The sequence below is a fragment of the Corvus hawaiiensis genome, chromosome 25 (genome assembly GCF_020740725.1).
Source record: "Corvus hawaiiensis isolate bCorHaw1 chromosome 25, bCorHaw1.pri.cur, whole genome shotgun sequence".
Lineage (NCBI taxonomy): Eukaryota > Metazoa > Chordata > Aves > Passeriformes > Corvidae > Corvus > Corvus hawaiiensis.
This window is the reverse complement of record NC_063237.1, coordinates 3,082,781-3,100,143: the sequence shown is the minus strand read 5'-3', so window position 1 is coordinate 3,100,143 and position 17,363 is coordinate 3,082,781. Positions and strand designations below refer to the sequence as shown.

Below are 17,363 nucleotides of genomic sequence, written 5' to 3'. Positions count from 1 at the left end.
ATCCCATTAAAATCCCCAGGGATCCCCATGCTCTGGGTCCTGCTGCACCACGTCCTGCCTCGCCACACTGTCATCCTGCCTCCAGGCTGGGTTTGGGTGGTCTTGGGGGGATTTCATGGGAGAGGGAAGGATTTGTGTGTGCATTTAGGGCACGAGGATGGTGTTGGAAGGGCTACCTGAGCACTGACTGCTAAACCAGCCCTGAGCCGGGTGTGAGGAGCTTGAGCCTCCAGTCTGGATTTTCTGCCCAGGCGAGCTCAAGCACCACAATTAATGTGAAGAACGAGTCACATTTTTTTCCACAATTACCTCGGCAGGTTTTTGGTTTGTTTTTTTTTTTCTTTTGCTAAATTCACACGATAAAAAAGCATTAAATGTAACAGCACGGAAAATAAAAGTTCGGTTTGCAGAGAGAGCCTGATTTAGTGTGAAGATAAAACAATATAAAACAACTGGAAAAATTAAGTGGCATAAATAAATTCTGTTGGGAGGAGGCTGAGGTGACAGAGGGGGAGGTGTGTGTGTGTGCTAGTGGTCAGTGCAGTTGTGAATCCCGTTCCTAAGGCTTTCCACCTAGGAAAGGGGTGATGCTCTGCTGTACCCCACTCCCACAAACTGGCGGATGCTCAGCTTCATCCCAGGACTGTGAGATGTGATTCTCCCTGCATGGGCGTGGGGGTGTGTTCCTCCTGTCTGTGCTCGTGCCGTCTCTTTTGGGTGAAGAAATGAGAATATTCGGCAGCAAACGGGAAAAGCACGAAGTGGGGCGGCGGGGTGTGGGGGAAGAGGTGTCGGGATGGATTGCCAAATATGCCAGGGAAAAATTAGCAGCTGCAAGTGTGCAAGAGAAAGGTGGAGAAGAGGGGCAGGGACAGATGGAGAGAAGGAGGGAGAGAAAGAGGAGGTGGGAGGAAAGGGAGGAGGGGGTAATAGTGTGGAAAGAAATTAGTTAAAAATCTTATAGCTCCGAGCCCAGACACCATCTGGATGGTGCAGGATACCGAGACACAGCTCCACACTCACCACGGAGGTGTCACATATGTCTTGGCCAGGTAGGGTGGCCAAGAGGCTCACGATTAGAAATTTCCCATGCCCCAGGAGAGAGATGCCTTAAAAGAACCTGGTTTTTGGAAAAAAGTGCCGGCAGCTGTCTGCCAGCACCAGAGAGGAGCTGTTGTCGTTGAAAAAGCTTTCCAGAGGGAGATCTGGAGAACTTCCACTTCCACTGGTGCTGGAGGGTGAATCCCTGGAAGCAAAGATTACTCTTTGATTAAACAAGCCCAGGGCCTCCAAGGACTGCTCTTCCCTTCAGCTCTGCAGTGTTTTCCTTTCCTGGGTGCAGCATTAACCCCTCCTGTTGTGAACAAGGCTGAACGGCTGAGAGACAGCAAAGTTCATCTCAGGGAAAGGCAAAACATAGAAAAAAAAATGCTCTTTCCCATGGTCTTTGCCTTAAGATTTAGTTTTCTTTGCCTGCTGAGGACTGTGACAAGGACATGGTTTGTTGTGCCCACTGTGGGAGAAGCTGCTGCCCTGGGGTGAAGCACATCTCGCTGGTGCAGCTGTGTCCATGTTTCCTAGCATTCCTCTACCCAGGCAGGTTTAGAAGGTGTCAGAAATGGTCCTTGGATCTCTTTTGGAAGAGGCAGTGTCCCAAAGGAGGAGGTGGCACTTGCTGGCCAAGTGTGCAGCGTCCCGGTGGTATTGCAGCCACCCCATCCCTCCCTGCACTGATCCCAAGGGAGCTGGGCTCACTCGCTGCTGCACAGTGAGCATTTCAGTGTGCCCTGAGCTGTGTGGAGGAAGGGGAAATACTCTGGGAGCAGCAATGAGGCTGGGGAAGGAAACCCGGAGTGTCCATCCATCAATCCCAGTGGCTGCAGGCTGCTTCCCAGTACGGTGCTGGAGCAGCGCTGTGCCTGAGCTGCCTCACGGCCCCCAGGCTCTGGTCTCTCACTAATTACTTCCAGGCCTGTACTCCTGACATTTGCAAGCTCCTGATTAGAGCAACGAGGGAGAAATCTCAGAGGGAGAGGGAGGCCAAACTGCACCACTAATAAAAGCCGAGATTGACAATCGGCTGGGAGGCGAGAGCCGGGGAGGCGCAGGGACTCGTCCTTGCTGGCTCAGTTTCTCTCTGAGCCTCTGGGATGATGAGAGAAGGTCAGGGCTTGTTAACGTCACCGTGAGGAGCAGGATCCGCCACTGCCATATGCCTGGTGCCCCCAGGGCCTGTGCCAGCCCTGAGTCCCCCTCAGCGAGGGGCTATTTTTAGACATGGACCTGAACTGAAGCCACCCTGTACAACCTCAGGTCTGCAACTGTCTCGGTGCAAAAGTGCCTCTGCCTTTGTGTCTGCTGACTTTGTGTTTCATGCAAATTTTTCAGCCTCCTGGATTTCAAGTTCTTTTTCCCCTCGCCCTTTTCTCTCCCATGTCCCGTCTTGCTCCCTTCATTTGACGGCAGCGCAGTCACTGGGGAGGTACCGTTAACCCCAGCAGGGGGACTGGGACATATTTGTAATGGGGTGGCCCAGAATACCAAGCCGGGAGAGGCTGCTCTGGCTGCCTGCAGCACTGTCGGGTGCCCAAAGTGGCCTCTGGGGTGAGCGTGGTTGAGCCATATCTCCTGCAGTCTCCTGCAGAGCCATTCCAGGCTGTTGGGTCCCTACCCAGTTGCATAAATATGGATCACATTAATTTTCCAGCCCTTTCTCTCCCCTCCCTGATGCCCCATGTCCTCTTACCTGTCTGTAGCAGCTAGTTTAGTTCTCTGTCTGTCCATTTATTCCCTTCCTTTGCATCCGCTCGTGGCTCCATGGCTCTCCAGCCTCCTCAGTCTCTTTGTGAGGCAGACAGGCTTTTTTCCCCTATAAATCTTCCCTCTCCTGGATTGCTCTGGCTCTGGCAGGCTTTGTGCTACACGCACTCTACGTCTACAGCTTCTATCCCAAGGGGTAAACACCATTTTACCCAGCAGATCTTATGGTCCTTGCAGCATCCATGTCCCCTGGAGCTGATCCTGCTGCTGGATGAGGCTCAGCAGCGCCTGTGGCCTCACTGCTGGGGGCTGCCGTGGGTTTGTGCCGGCTGCTGCTGCTCCCTCCTTTCCAGCAGACACAGTTCCTCCGTGCCAGAGTGGAGCAGCTCAGGAAGGAGATAGAGTGTCCTTCCTCTCCCATCCTCGACCCCCGCCCCAAAGAATCCCTGTCATGGAAGCAGCCAACCTGCACGTTCGGGGTTAGGCCAACATTTCAGCAGCTGAAGAGGTTTCTGAGAGAAAACTCAGCTCTGCTTTTCTCCGTGCTTCCCTGGGCTCCCAGGCTGTCCTATTTATCCAAGCTGCAGCGAGCATCCCTCTGGTGCTGGAGCCAGGAGCCAACACACATCTCTGCAGTGCCAGCCCATGGCCAGTGGGTGTTTAGGGTCACTGAGTCCCACTACCACGTACAAAGGACCTGTTCTGCTGAAAATTGGGCTTGGGATCACTGAAAACCCCTTGCAAAACCTCTTCATCAGTTCTGACAGCTGTGTTTGGATCCCAGGATGAGGCTGGGGTCCTGAACTAGCTAAAACTCCCTTGTTGGTGGTTATTTCCCTTCTCCAGCCCCCAGAAGGGGCAGGTTCCCTGGGATATATCAGTAGAGGAGGCAGACGCCCTTTGAAGGAAGGCACCCAGCCAAGGTCCAGCCTGGCTTGGGCATGAGGAACTGTGTGAGGAACACTGGCAGTGTGGGGTTGGTTTTCTTCTGTGGGCACACACGGATGCATCTGGATGGTCACCAAGGTCTTGGTGCCCTCAGCTGCTCTTTGAGGAGATAAATGGTGGTCTGTGTGTGTCTCCAGAGGTGGAAATTTGTTGAAATTTATTGTTGATGCTCTGTTGTGAGTGGTGGGGTGGAAAGCCCTCGGGCTTCCTAATTCAAGGATCTCAGTGTCAGGGAGCAGGGACAGCACAGGGAGAAGCTTTGGAGCTGCCTTACACCATCCCGTGGGGCAAGGACGGGGGGACAGGACCCTGTTTCTCACAGGGCGAGAAAAGTGGAGCCCGTCCCCCACAGGGACATACATCAACAGGTGGATGCAGGGAGAGATGCTGGCATGTGGGGAGTCATCTGGCGAGCACAGGGGTGCGTGGTGCGAGAAGAGCCCCCTCTGCAGCGGGGCTGAAGCGGTTCAGGAGTTGAGGGGTCCCTCGGCCGGCGGCAGCCCCGGTCCCTGTGCGGGAGCGCGGCGCGGCGGGGGTTAATGTGCGTGTTCTCCTGCGCATCCCGCCCCGCTGCCGCCCGCCCGCCCGTGTGCGGGGCTCGGGCCGTGCGGGAGCCGAGGCGCCGGGCAGCGCTGGAGCCGCTGCCATGACAACCCCGGGGATGCTGCCGGCCGGGGCCGGGGTGCTGCCGCCGCCCCCCCGCGCCCTCCCCGCCCCGCGGCGCGCCTGAGCTGCAGCCGGAGCAGCGCCGGCCCCGCGGGAGCTCCGGGACCCTCTGGGCACAGCCGAGGAGCATCGGGGACATCGCCTGCAGCTCCGCGGGGAAGTTTCGATCTTGCGACAGAACCGGGATTTTTGGGAGCTTTATTGTTTTTGGTTTTTTTTTAAATATATTTTTTCTATTTTTTTTTTTTTTAATTCTCCTTTCCCTCTATGATTTAAAAAAAAAGCGCAAGAGCCGGAAAACAGCCCAGCCCCGGCCCGCTGTGCCCCCCCGGTGCCGATGCCGCCCTCCCCTTCCTTTCACAGACACTCACGTTTCCTCCGTGGGTTATAAACTTTTGATGCCAGATCTCCGCAGCGCCTGCCCAGCTGCAGCTGAAAGTAGCGTCTCCAGCAGCCACACATCTGTGACCTTCATCTCGGGCTCCGCACCTTCTCTCCTCCTCTTCCTCCTCCTCCCCCCGGCCCTCCCGTCCTCCTCCCTCGCCCGAGGACAGCGGGACTCCCTCCGATGCCGCTCGGCAGGCTCAGCGCTCGCAGCCAGCCTTGCCGGGGGCTCTCCTGATCTCCGTGGAGCTCCGCAGCGCTCGCCCCGGTGGTTTTGCTCCCCCCCATCCCTCCTCTCCACCCACCCCTTCCCCCTTTTCGCCTTGTCGGGTGTGTTTTTTGCCTGTTGGAAAAGTCCCCGCTGCCCAGGATGGGGGTCGGTGGGTGCTTGGCCCTGCCCTGGAGGTGCCTGGTCGTCCTCTGTCTCAGGCTGCTCTTCCTTGTGCCCGCAGGAGTGCCCGTGCGCAGCGGAGATGCCACCTTCCCCAAAGCCATGGACAACGTGACAGTGCGGCAAGGGGAGAGCGCCACGCTCAGGTAGGAGCAGCTGCACTGGGGCCTTGGGGGAGTCCTGCTTGCGGCTTTTGGGGGATGCTCTGTGGCCGGCGGGGCTGCCGGAGGGTCCTAGGACCAACTGGAGACTTTGCACGTGTCCCAGGGGCTTGTCGCCATCGTGGCAGGGGACAGTCCGGATGGCAGCTCGTCCCCGTCGTGGTGGGGTCACCCCGTTGGAGCGGTTTTGGAGGGACGGACGTGCCGGTGCTTTTCGGGCTGCAGCGCGGGGCTGGCAACCTCCTGGGGGGGCTGCGGGCGCCAGACAAGGAGCCAGCACAGGGGTTTAGGTGGCAGACAGTGAGTTAGTGCTGCCTGACACTCCCAAAGTTGTGCCTGCGTGGGAGGGGAGGGGGGTCCGTGCTCCTGGCGCCGGTGCCAGCCTGCACTGCCAGCGGCTTTCCAGGGCTGCGATGCCTCCGAGGTTTCAGTGTTTGCCTCGATCGCTTTATAGTCTCCGCACGAATCCGTTAATATCAAATCAATCTTTTACTCCAGGGGTGCATCTTATGAATTCTGATGGATGCTTTCCCTCACATTGTTTGCTGTAGGAGAAACACAGGCGGCTGATATGCAGATGGGTCACTCCTGTGCTTCACAACACAGCCGAGCACCCCTTTTATTCCCTGAACGAGTTACAGGTGTACGCGGTGCATTGCCCAGGTAGCGCAGCAGCTCTCCACCGGTATCGCAGCAGCGGGGCCAGATGAGCAGGGAGCAGCCCAGCCTTTTTTTGGAGGGCAGTGGGGAGGCAGTCCATGCCTGGGACTTTGGGTCGTGCTGTGCGTGCTTCAGGCAGCCCCGGGAGGACCTGAGCCCGTTAATCCGGGAGCCTTGGGACTTGGGGAAGGAGCGTGGGGATGGTGGGACGTGAGCATGGAGCAAGAGAGCCCGAAGGAGTTTGTCTGCTTTCCCTGCACCGGTGAGCAGCGTGTGGCCCCCACCCGAGGCTGGCTGCTCCCTCGCTCAGACCTGGAGGAACAGGGCTGCAGCAGAGAGCAGCTGCTCTTCCCAAAGCCAGGCTCGGGCATGGCACAAGCAGAGCCGGCGCGGGGCTGAGGAGCTGGTGCCGCTTTGAGCAGAGGGTGCTGTGCTCACCTGCGTGGTCGGGCAGGTTTTCCATGCCTGAGGTGGGCTTTGTAGGGGGAAGTGTTTGGTGGTTGTGGGAATCAGGCTCTGGATGGAGGCTCGGTGGGTTCCGTGCTGCTGAGGGAGGCGGTGGTTGCCTGTCTGCCCTCTTCCCATCACGGCCACTGCCAGACTTTGGGATGCTGCCTGTGCCGGGCACGTCCCTGTTCCTCAGTCCCTGCCAGCGACCTGCTGGGACACGCTTGTCATCGCCCCGTGTACCTGGGGGCTGTGGCACAGCTGGAGAGCAGAGGGCTCTGTCTCCTTGTGCTCTTCCTAATTGAACTGCAATGATGATTAACCTGAGCTGTGTGAGCAAGGCAGTTTAAAGAAGGACAATCCCCCAGAGAGATGCCTTTGGCCCTGGTGCTCTTTTCCTCGCTGTTGGAATTTGTCTCCGTGGTGAAGTGTGGGCTTTGGGGCTCTCGGAGGCGATGCTGGTGGCGGTCAGGGCAGGCTGGGTGCCTGTGCCTGCTCCCCGGGGAGCCCCTGCAAGTCCAGCCGAGCCTGCTGCCAGCAGAGGGCTGACTTGGATCTCCTTTTTTATTTTTTTTTTCTTCTTTTTTTATTTTTTTTTTTTTATTTCTATGCTTCTGCCCTCTTTTCTGTGCTGTTTGCAGGAGGGGATGTTTGTGAAGCAGCCCTGGAGTGGTGGGAGATTTTAGCCTTCCTATAAGAAACTCTGCATCCCCCAAGTACTGACACTTAGAGGAAGCCCCTGCCCCAAAAGCACCTAGTTTTACCCAAGTCCCCCCTTGGCATCTGCTCCTGCCCGGGCTCTCCAGTGCATCTTTTCCATGCTTTTACCCCTTCCCTTCTCCTCAAGTCCAGCTTTCCCCTGCTGCAGGCAGTTTTCTGCCTCCAACTCCCGTTTGCTCCCAGTCTGCTCCACCTTTTTTGCATTCCTGTTTCCCAGTGGTCCTTCTCTTCCCTCCTCTCCCTGTTTCCCTGCTGCTGCCCCTCTGCAGCCTTGGGGTGGCAAGCAGTTTTCCATCTTCCCTTGGGATCTGGAGGTGGGCAGGGAATTGCACACAGCAAGCCAAAGATGTGGCATCAGTGATGGGCTGAAGGCAAGATGACAAAGGTGGAGCATCTTGAGGATGGGGCTGATGTTTATTTGCAGGCTGTGCTTTCCTACGCAGAGACAGGCAGGAAAAGTGCCCTGGGAAGACCTTCCCAGTGAGTGGTGTTATCGCTCAATGGTGTTTTCTTCTGTCACCCACAAGAGGAGGAGGTAGTAGGGTCCTCTGCTGTCCTCCCCACAAATGGCACTTTTCTTGGGGCTCAAACCAAGGAGTTGGGCTTGGAAAAACTGAGAGCAGTAATTCCAGTGTGTAACTCTTGCGGAATTAGCCCCAGTCCTGCTGGTCTGGATGGCCAGGTCCTCTCCCGCATCCTGGTCTTGACATGGGCTGAGCCCGCACTTCTCCCTGGCTCTGGCAGGTTTGGTGGAAGCTCTTTGCTTTCCAAGATCAGCTCTTTAACCACCCCTTGCATTGCAGAGAGGAGCTGGGAGAGAGAGCAGACCCGTGTGAGAGTGGTGGAGGAAACCTGGAGGCTTTTCAGTCTGTTTGTGGGTTTCCTGTATTGGATTTTGGGTGCTTCCATTTCCAGCTCTCCACCCTTTTTCCGAGGGAGGCTCAGCATAATCCTTGCAGAAACTCAGGCTCCATCTACAGGCAACTTGCAGGTCATCTTAGATCAGCAACAAATAATTTCTGTTTTAAGCAGAGATTGTTGGTAATTCACTCCTTTTTATTGTAAGAGCAAACAATTCCCATAATACTTGGGCACCTTTTTTCTCCAGGGAACTGAAGGCAATATGGAAATTCTCTGTGTAGTGTTAAAAATAAAACCAAACTGCCTCTTCCCTGACTCAGGAACATAACACTCAGGTGTTGAGTAGCACCAGTAACTCGTGTTACTCACCAGTTTGGGACACAAAATGGAGCAAGGAGCACACTGGTAACCCACAGGGAGGTTGGAGATGGTCACTTTTTCATGTCCCAGCTGGGATTTGATGTGGAAACAAGGATTAAGCTCCTGCTTTTGGGAAGAGTGCCATTCAGTCTCGGCTGCTCGCTGGATGCATGCCCTGGGGTTGCTGTGGGGGCATCACTGGCAGGCCATGGTTGGCCATCCTGATGGGTTGATCCTGCCTGGAAACTTTGGTTGGGCTTTATGCCAGCAGCATCACAGGGGTGGAAGCATCTCCATTGCTGGTGCATGAGCCAGAGGGGAAACTGTGGCAAATATTCCCACGGTGTTAAAATGGGGATGGAAACGGGATCGTCCCACTGTGCCGCTGGCAAACCGACCTTTACAGCAGCCATCAGTACAGTTCATAAAGACATAAACCACCAGCTGCTCAGAACTTCAAGGCTTTGTAGTTTTATCTGTATTTAAGAAATATTGTCGGGTTTTTTAAGGGAGAGAGTGCATTTTAAAGGTTGGAGGGATTAGCTGGGAGATGGGGTGTGCTGAGTTTTCTCCATGGCTGTCACCGCAGGGACACCAGGACTTGAGGAAGTCCCTCTGTTGCTCTCGGCCTCAGTTTCCCCATCTGTAAAATGACCCAACAGCAGTGGTTTGTCAGCGATGATTAGAGGAATGGGTGCTCATAGGTGATGCTGAGGCAGGTATAACTAGGCTTTTTTCCAAACTAAATAATACAGAGCTGCTTTATCTCTGTGTATAAGGGCAAATTTTCAAGTCAAATCCCCTGGGCTTGTCTGCTTCTGGTGAACCCATGGCCTCTCCCACTGCCTGTGCATGAAGGAGACCAAGAAGTCAGGATAGCTTTGCTCATTCGCATCCAAGACTCCATGCCTGGCTCTATTCTGTCAATTAGCGAGTGTGAGAACAATTCCAATTAAAAATAAAAAGCCCGAATAAAACATCATGAGATGCTGTTCTTCCATTTATTTTTGCAATTATAGTTTTAATTATTTCTGACAATGCTGCTTTGATTCTTCTTTTTTTCTTTTGGTGTAATAACCTACCGCAGTCTATTTTCCAGCACACGACGAGACCTCAGTGAAATACAACCAGCAGGAGCAGGCGGTAGGACCACAGTTTCCAGGCATAGGTCTGGAAAGTCAGGAAATCACATTTTTTGGCCTTTTTTTTCAGTCAAACCACTGATATTCCATGTACCTACCTGCTAATGGGGGTTGTGACACTCACCTGCCGCCCTGCAACAGCAGTCACGGACCCGGCAGAGAAAAGAAGCGTTATTGCAGCCACGTCTCTGCTGTTAAATCCTTGCTGGGGAGCAGGAAGAGAGTCACCGCTCTTTGTGTGCCAATGCTAAAAGCGTGGGGATTAGCGCAGAGCAGATTAGCGAGGACTTGCTCCATTGCTGCCCCTTCCTTCCCGCCCTCTCCTCCCCAAAAAGTTTTCTGGAGCAGCTAAATATATACCTGCCGTTTCCAAGGTAGAGCTCGCTGCGTGGCGGAGCTGTAATTGGCGACTCAGGGAAATTACAGCCACGGATTCTGGCATTTGGATCCTCCTGGCTGGCATAATAATTTCTCCCTCGGTAGCTGGTATTTAACTTGTCTTATCTGCTCCTGATAGTTGTAATTACAGTGCCCGCTAATTTCTCTGCAATATTGCAGCCGCTGGAAGGGTGGTTGGAGAAAGGTCAGGGGGCTGAAGGAGGGCTCCTTCCTCCCCAGCCCGCTGCACCAGTGATGCTGCCAAAATGCAGATGCTGAGCCCGTGGAGCTGGTACCTCATGTCCCTGGCTGTGCCCCTTCCCACCTTGGTGGGGCTGGAGCAACCTCACATCCCGCCCCCCCATGCTGTTGTCCTTGTTGGCATCAGGGAAGGACGTGCTGGAGGGAGGTTTAAGTCCTGGTGTCCTTTGCTGTGGCGTGAGTGTTGGTCTGCAGCTCATGTCAGGGCCGGCTGGTTTGCGTGAGGTCACTGCTCGGGTTGTGCGGTGACAGGCTGGCTGTCCCTGATGTTGGTTGCTCCTGGGTTGGTTGTTCCTCAGGCTGGTTGTCCCTGAGGCTGGTGTTCCTTGTGGTTTGTTGTCCTTAATGTTGATTGTCCCTGATGTTGGTTGTTCCTGGTTTTGTTGACCCTGCAGTTGGTTGTCCCTGAGGTTGGTGTTGCTTGTTGTTCATTGTCCCTGCAGCTGGTTGTCCCCGAGGCTGGTTGTTCCTGGGTTGATTGTCCCTGATGTTGGTTGTCCCTGAGGCTGGTGTTCCCTGTGATTCATTGTCCCTGATGTTGGTTGTCCCCAAGGCTGGTTGTTCCTGGATCTGGTTGTCCTCAACGCTGGTTGTCCCTGTTCCACCGTCCTGCTGTGCAAGGGGAAGATTCGAGTCTGGCTTTGAGGAGACTCAGGGCTGGCTTTGGGGAGTTCACCTTCAGCCAGCAAGGCTCTGGCTGCTGCCTGTGCCAACCCCTCTCCTGCTGAGCCAGCACCAGGCAGGTTTTATGTGGGTGTTGGGCTGGACTTGATGTCAGGGAGCTGGGGAGTCCTGCTGACACGGGTTGGAACCACAACACCGGGGCTTTGCTTCAGAAAATGCTGGTTTTGAGAGCACAGTGAGCTGGTGGGGCTCTGCAGAGGGAGGAGGAGACCCTCACTGTCACCTCTCCCAGGGCCAGAATTCAAGCCCTGGGAATGTCCACTTGTCTAGCAAAAAACCCACCCCCCCAGGAAGTTTTTAAGCTCCGCTAGGCAGAAATAGTTCCAAGTGGTGATATTTACCTCCTGGGGATGAGACTGAACTGCTGGTAATCCTTGCGCTATAGGGCACAGAGATCTTTTTGCAAGGATAATAAACTCCCTGGTAATAGCTGTCCTTCCCCTGGATCACGCACACTCCTCCAGGAGCTCAGCGCTTTGTTTCTGGAACAGGATTAGGTGTTAACGCCGCAAAACGAAACGGGGGCACAGTGGCTGTCTTTCACATTCCCGCTTTCCAAAGAGTTTCTCTGTTCCCTTGACTGCTCGCACAGTTTGCCTCCTCCTTGCATTCCTCAGCCCTGAACCATGGATGCTTTTTACAACAGCTGGACATATTGTTTTAAGTGATAATCTTTAGATACTGCAGCCTAGCAGACAGTTCATAAGAAATATCTGATTCGGTGACTATCACTTCTTCCTCTGTCCTTGTGAGCAGCCTTTGAGGGTTAGGATGTGCTGCTTTTTCTTCCTTTTTTTTTTTTAATGAGAAAAATAATTTCCCCACAGCCCCTGTCAACAGTTTTTAGCCTGTAATGGGTTGTTTACTGCAGGTTGGATTTGATATGTAGGTCTTGTCTTTCCTGACAGAACCCTTCAAGGTCAGCTCTTCAATGCAAAACACTCACATTTTATATTTCTGTTTTCCTATGAATATTTCCCAAGATTTGCTTAAAATGAGTTGTTTCCATGACTATGCTCACTTGACGGACTTGTTCCTTGGGATACAAATGGGTCTCCAAGTCTGTTTCTCTGTGGAGGGGGAGGATAATGAGAACAACATCTGTTGTGGTGTAAGCTGTAAATTTTAGATATTTTTTCTCATCCTGTAAAAGATCAGCAAATTGTGCTGATGCTGATGAGTTACTTTGTGCCATCTCCAGTGCTGGTGGGTTCAGAGTGGGGACATGTCACTTAAGGACATGTCACACATCTTGCTTTTGCTTTTCTTGGTGTGCCAAGGCTTGTGTGTGGTGTCGCCTCCAGGCTGGAGCTGGAGAGGAGTGGGAGTCCAGGAAGGAGAAAGTGGAAGAAAAGAAAGAAAATTTAGGAGGGGGGAAAGAAAAATGTCAGGTGGAAGAAGGGAGTGGGGAAAGGGAAAACCAGGGCGTTGGAAAGGGAGCACCAAAGAAAAATCCACGGCTGGTAACTCCCAGTGTGTGAAGTTCAGCGTTGTGGGATGAGCTCTGAAATTAGAGCCCGGCAGCCAGCACAGAAATGTGGGGAGGTTTGGCTTCAGCCAGCTGGTACCCGAGTTTCAATGGGATAGTGCATCCCCTCACCTCCTGTTTTTTTCTGTTTTCCCTGTGTGTGTGCATGTCTGTATATATATATATATTTATATAAAAATCTAACAAATTTCTAACCCATATAAATCCAATTACCCATGTTTTGCCTGCAGGGAGCGAGGGAGATTAATGTTTGGTATTTTGGCAGGAATGTAAAAAGAAATAGGTGGTAATAACAATGAAGGCTCATAAAAAGGAACCGATAGTCCTGTCTGCGCCCGGAACCCGGCCGTAATTCTCCTGGGGATTTGTCGGCAGAGTGCCCTGCTCCCGTGGAGGGGCAGGAAAGAGCCAGGAGTGCTTCCTGGGCACTTGAGCATCCATCCTGCCAGTGAAGGTTCCATTAATGTGATAATAATAGAGGCTGATAAAGAGAAATGGTTTATACTCCCAGGGCACCTTCCTGTGACAGATCCTGCTCTGTGTCAGGGCTCGTAGGAGCCACGGGAGCGCGCTGCTCTAATCCCTGTTTCACTGAGAGGCGAGTCCCGGGGAAGAAGGATGAACATGGAAGGAGAGGAGGGAGCTGAGCTCTTCTCCACCGTGGTGGTGCTGGTCCCTGCAGATCTGGCTTGGAGTGACATGGCCTGGAGAGTGGAATGGAGTTTCAGGCAGAAGTTGGGAGAGCCAAAGTTGTGCTCTCATCAGTTCTTCTCCACTCTGAGCCCTTTCCTGCAGTCTCTTCCCTTCCCTAGCATGACCCCAGGCACCTGAGGTGCCTTTTCCTGCAGCTCTCACTCAGGGGACAGTAGCTTTGTTGGATGATCAGGAGTCACTGCAAGGCTGTTCCCATCTCATCATGTCACTGCTTGGCCTCGTCCCCTTATGCCCGTGGCCTGTCCCGTGTGGTGCCTGCTGTCAAGAGGCTGCTGTGGCAGAGTGCTCCCGAGTCACGGCTTTCTCTGCACGCTGCTCATTGCATGTGTGCCCTGGGGTTGCTGTGCAGCCGTTGCTGGCAGGTCATGGTTGGCTCTCCCGATGGCTTGATCCTTGGTTGGGTTTTATCCCAGCCTCATCACAGTGGTGGAAGCATCTCCACTGACGGGCTGCAGGCACTTGAGCTGGAGGTGCCTACCAGGCACCTCCACTCCCTCAGCTTCAACACTTGGGAGCCAGTCACTCATCATCCTCCCCTGACAGCCCGGGTGCCCGGGTGAGCTTCCCTCTGCTCTTGCTGTCCCCTGTGTTGCGGGTGGCACCTGCGCTGCTCCCGAGCTGTCACCTGTGGTTGTGTATTAATCATGGTGCAGATATTGTGTCCCTGCAGCAGGTTCTGCCTTCTCTGAAGGCTTTGCATCAGGCTCCTTGCTCTCCGTTTATTACCACCACCGATTTTACAACCCACTTTATCAGATGACTTTTTTTTCCCTTTCTTAAAGAGCATAACCCATGAGCAACTCATCATTTCCGAGAGAGGGAGAGTGCCGTTAGCGGGAGAGCAGGGCTCCATGCTCGTACCTGAAATGAGGAGCCTGCTTTACCGTGGTGTTGCATTTAATTCAATCAAGGCAGTTAAAGCCAAGATTTAAAGTCCTTTGTGTGATCACAGGAGTTGCTGTGATGCGGCAGCAGGTAGAAGGAAAGATTGAGCCCATTTCCGAGGAGACTCGGAGTAACTGTTGGAAGCAGCCAGGCCTGGGGCTGACTGCGGCAGCGGCCACGGTGGGAAGCTGTTAGCATTCACAGCGCGTCCCATCTCTGTCTCCGTCACCCTCCCTGCTCCTGCTCCTTATCCCCATATATTCCTTTAAGTAGAATTGATTAGTTTGCCTTTTTTTTTTTTAATTGGGGGGAGGGCTGGTTTTAATTAATATTCTTAACTGTATGATAATTGCGCTGACTGGTCCCATCGCTGTCTGAGTCACCCTCTCCTCCCTTGTTCTTGCGGGAAGGCTCTTTGGACTTAATTAAAGTTAGGGATCCAGGGCTAGTGGGAACAGCGGGAGTCTTGCAGGGTTTTTGATGAAATGATTGCTGTGGGGGAAGTGGCTATTTCCTACCCAGAGCCGTGGATTGTGATGCTCAGACAGTGTTACGACTGTCTGGTTTGACCACCTGCTTTACACAGGCTGCTGCATCTCCTCCTGCATTTCACACCCTGCACCCTCAAACCCCTCCTGGACACCCCAGCCCTCATTTTGGGGTGAGAGGAGCCCAATTTCATGGTGTTTCCTCTGCTTAGAGACATCCTCTCCTTCAGAGAGCGTGTCTTGGAGCAACAACAGCTGAGATCCCCATGCCCATCACCGCTGGGGTCTTGCAGGTGGTGGTGGGGAATTCTGAAGGGATAACGGAAAAGCTGCGTGGACTCAGCAGCTTTTTCATCTCTGGTTTCAGCGCAGGTGCTCGCAGGCAGCACTGCCACCAGAGCTCAAATGCAGCCAAAGCGAGAGCTTAACAAGCTCGGAGAGCTGTCCAGAAAGTTATCCTGACACCAAGTGACAGACTCTCAATTGATATCCTCTGGAGACTTTAAACTCACTTCTGCGAGGTTTCCAAAGCTGGTTTTGTCTCATACCTGAAGAATCCTTTATCTGCCACGATGCCTCCCCTGCCTCGTCTCATTGCTCTTGACGTTTCTTTGTTGCCTGCTGCAGCCCGGGTAAACTCCACTGCAAAACTATTTAAGAGCGGTTTCTCTCATCCTTTGCTCTGCTCTCTTGTTGGAGTTCTGGTATAAATCGCCTGGGCTGATGCTGTTCTTGCTTGGCTCTGCAGGGAAGTGGCTGGAGCGATGTCAGGACTGCTGCAGCTCATCCCAGAGGGCAGGGAATACTCCAGACCCCTGGGGAAGGGCAAATATAGTGGTTGGTGTGGAAAAGGGAGAGAAAGTATTGTAGGAGATCACTCACCTTCCACCCTGGCAAAGCTGAGGGGCAAACAAGCAAAATCATTTGTGATCAGCTAGAAAGGACAAGAAGCTGTGCCACAGCCAGCAGAGATTTGTCAAGAAGAAATTGTGTCAGATGAATCGAATCTCGTCTGTACCACGGACTAAGGAGCCTGGTAGGCAGAGGGGAAGCAGGAGGTGCCTCAGATGGTGACCCAGGCAAGGCTGGAGCGGGTTGGAAACCTGAGGTCAGAATCACTGCGTAGGATGGCTGTAGGGAAGCAGGCTGGGAGCTGTAAGGTGCTCCCCTGCTTCTGAGACCCAGCCCAGTCTAAAATCCTTTCCCAGCTGGCAGGAAAAGCCACCTTTGCAGTACTTTCAGGCTGCAGCTGGCTGGTAACGTCCTGCTGGATGGAACAGAGGGCTTGGGAACTGTCTTTATGTCCTGAATCTCCTTGTGCAGGGGTGTGCCTGTTCTTAGCATCATTGTGCTGCAGGACTGGCGTTTGGGGATGCCACCAAGGACTCTGGATGTTTCTGAAGTGGACACGCGCAATCACTGGTGTTTTGTCCATCCTTTGGTACCCCGAGTGGGAAGGTCCATGATGGGGTGTATTGATTTTCCTTCCATGCAATGGGGTTTTCCAGCCCACTGCAGGATGGCTGCTGGTCTCATCCTGCTGCCTCCTGCTGCCTTTTCCTGTGGTTTTCCCAAGCAGCAGCACTTTTCCTCCTCTCCTGGCTGTGGGTGTGGTGCTCCAGCACCCATCACAGAGCCAGCCAGCCCTGGACTCCTTCCCCAATCACCTCAGACCCATTGTGTACAAGACAAGCTTTTAAGAGGCAGCTGGGGCCTGCCCAGACTCTATAACTGAGGTTGGACACTCTCAGGGGTGCAGTTGAGACATTTTCCTTGATTTTGCTTTTATTGCCCGGTAAATCAGCAGCAGGGCCAGCCCATCTGTGGGAAGCAGCTCCCTGCACTGAAAGGTGTTCTCCCTGCTCCCTCTCGTTCCTAGCCTACCTCTCCAAGCGGGGAGCCTTCTTTCAACCCCTGACCATTTTTGGGTGGCCAAAACCAGGTGGTCCTGGCCACAGGCTCCCTCTGGGAAGAAGCCCTGACATCTGCTCAGCCTCACTCTCCCATGCTTTGTCCTGCGATTGCTGAGCTTGCAGCTGTTTTCAAGACTGATGCTGCACTTAGCAGGGTGCTGCCAAACCGATGGAGTCCAGCAGGTTATTTCCCTTCAGAAGCCATTTATCTTCTCCCTTTCAGATTCCAGGCTTCTGTCTCTCATCTCTGGTGTTATCTCTCACATGGGAAGGAGCTCAGTCTTCCCAATCCTCCCAAATCTCTGGTGCTGGGCATGGGGTCAGACCCCATCCTGGGGAGGACAGGCAGCTCTGGAGGCAGGTACCACGGGCGAGGGCGTGCAGGGCTCTATTGATTCCTTTCCCATTATTGTTTAGGGAAGTTTGCTCCAAACTTCAGCTTCTTGTGCATGTCTTCTCCAACTGGATGACGCTGCCCTGTGGGCTGGTGGGATTCCAGAAGGTGCCAGGCTGGGTTTTGAAAGTTTTATTCCAGCAGGGAATTGACAACTTGTCTTTCTTTTTGGGGGGCTTGCATGGGTTGAGAGGAAAGCTGAGATGCAAAATGTCAGATGGGAGGTTTAGGAGTGCCTTGGGCTCTGCCACCACCTCTTGCTTGACCTCACCTCACCTGAGGCGCCGAATTTCCTGACTTTTTGTTGCTTTGAGGGACTCTGAGCCTTGCATGCTGCCAAACACTTTGGAAACTCCCATCCAAAAGTTTCCTATAGGAACAACACTCTTTCTCATTAAACACTAACTTAATAGAACAGGAGAATACTGTGTGATGGATATTAAAGTTTAACAACTGTGTATATCTATTACCTTGCTGCTAAATCTTTACATGCCTTAAATAATCAATTGATATTTAATTAGCATACAGTACTATTACTGCCTTCCTAAATCTATAATGATAAACCAAGTTACAAGTTATTGGACGTTAATTACTATCTGATGATTAGAAACAGCAAGACATTTACCAGCCTCATCCCGGATATAATCCAGCGTGTCC

The 17,363-nt window shown here is 53.3% G+C and overlaps 1 protein-coding gene across 6 annotated transcripts in view; it reads left to right on the top strand.

The window, feature by feature from the left end:
* The window catches only part of LOC125338383 (opioid-binding protein/cell adhesion molecule homolog), a 295,496-nt gene that overhangs the window by 182,563 nt on the left and 95,570 nt on the right, over nucleotides 1–17,363 (top strand). For 2 of the 6 annotated variants that reach the window (XM_048329072.1, XM_048329071.1), the window contains exon 2: nucleotides 5,211–5,295. In XM_048329072.1, the coding sequence (XP_048185029.1) occupies nucleotides 5,211–5,295 (85 nt within the window). Of the gene's footprint in view, nucleotides 1–4,425; nucleotides 5,296–17,363 lie in introns of those variants that run through there. The other 4 variants (XM_048329070.1, XM_048329068.1, XM_048329073.1 and 1 more) reach the window with 3 other exon arrangements.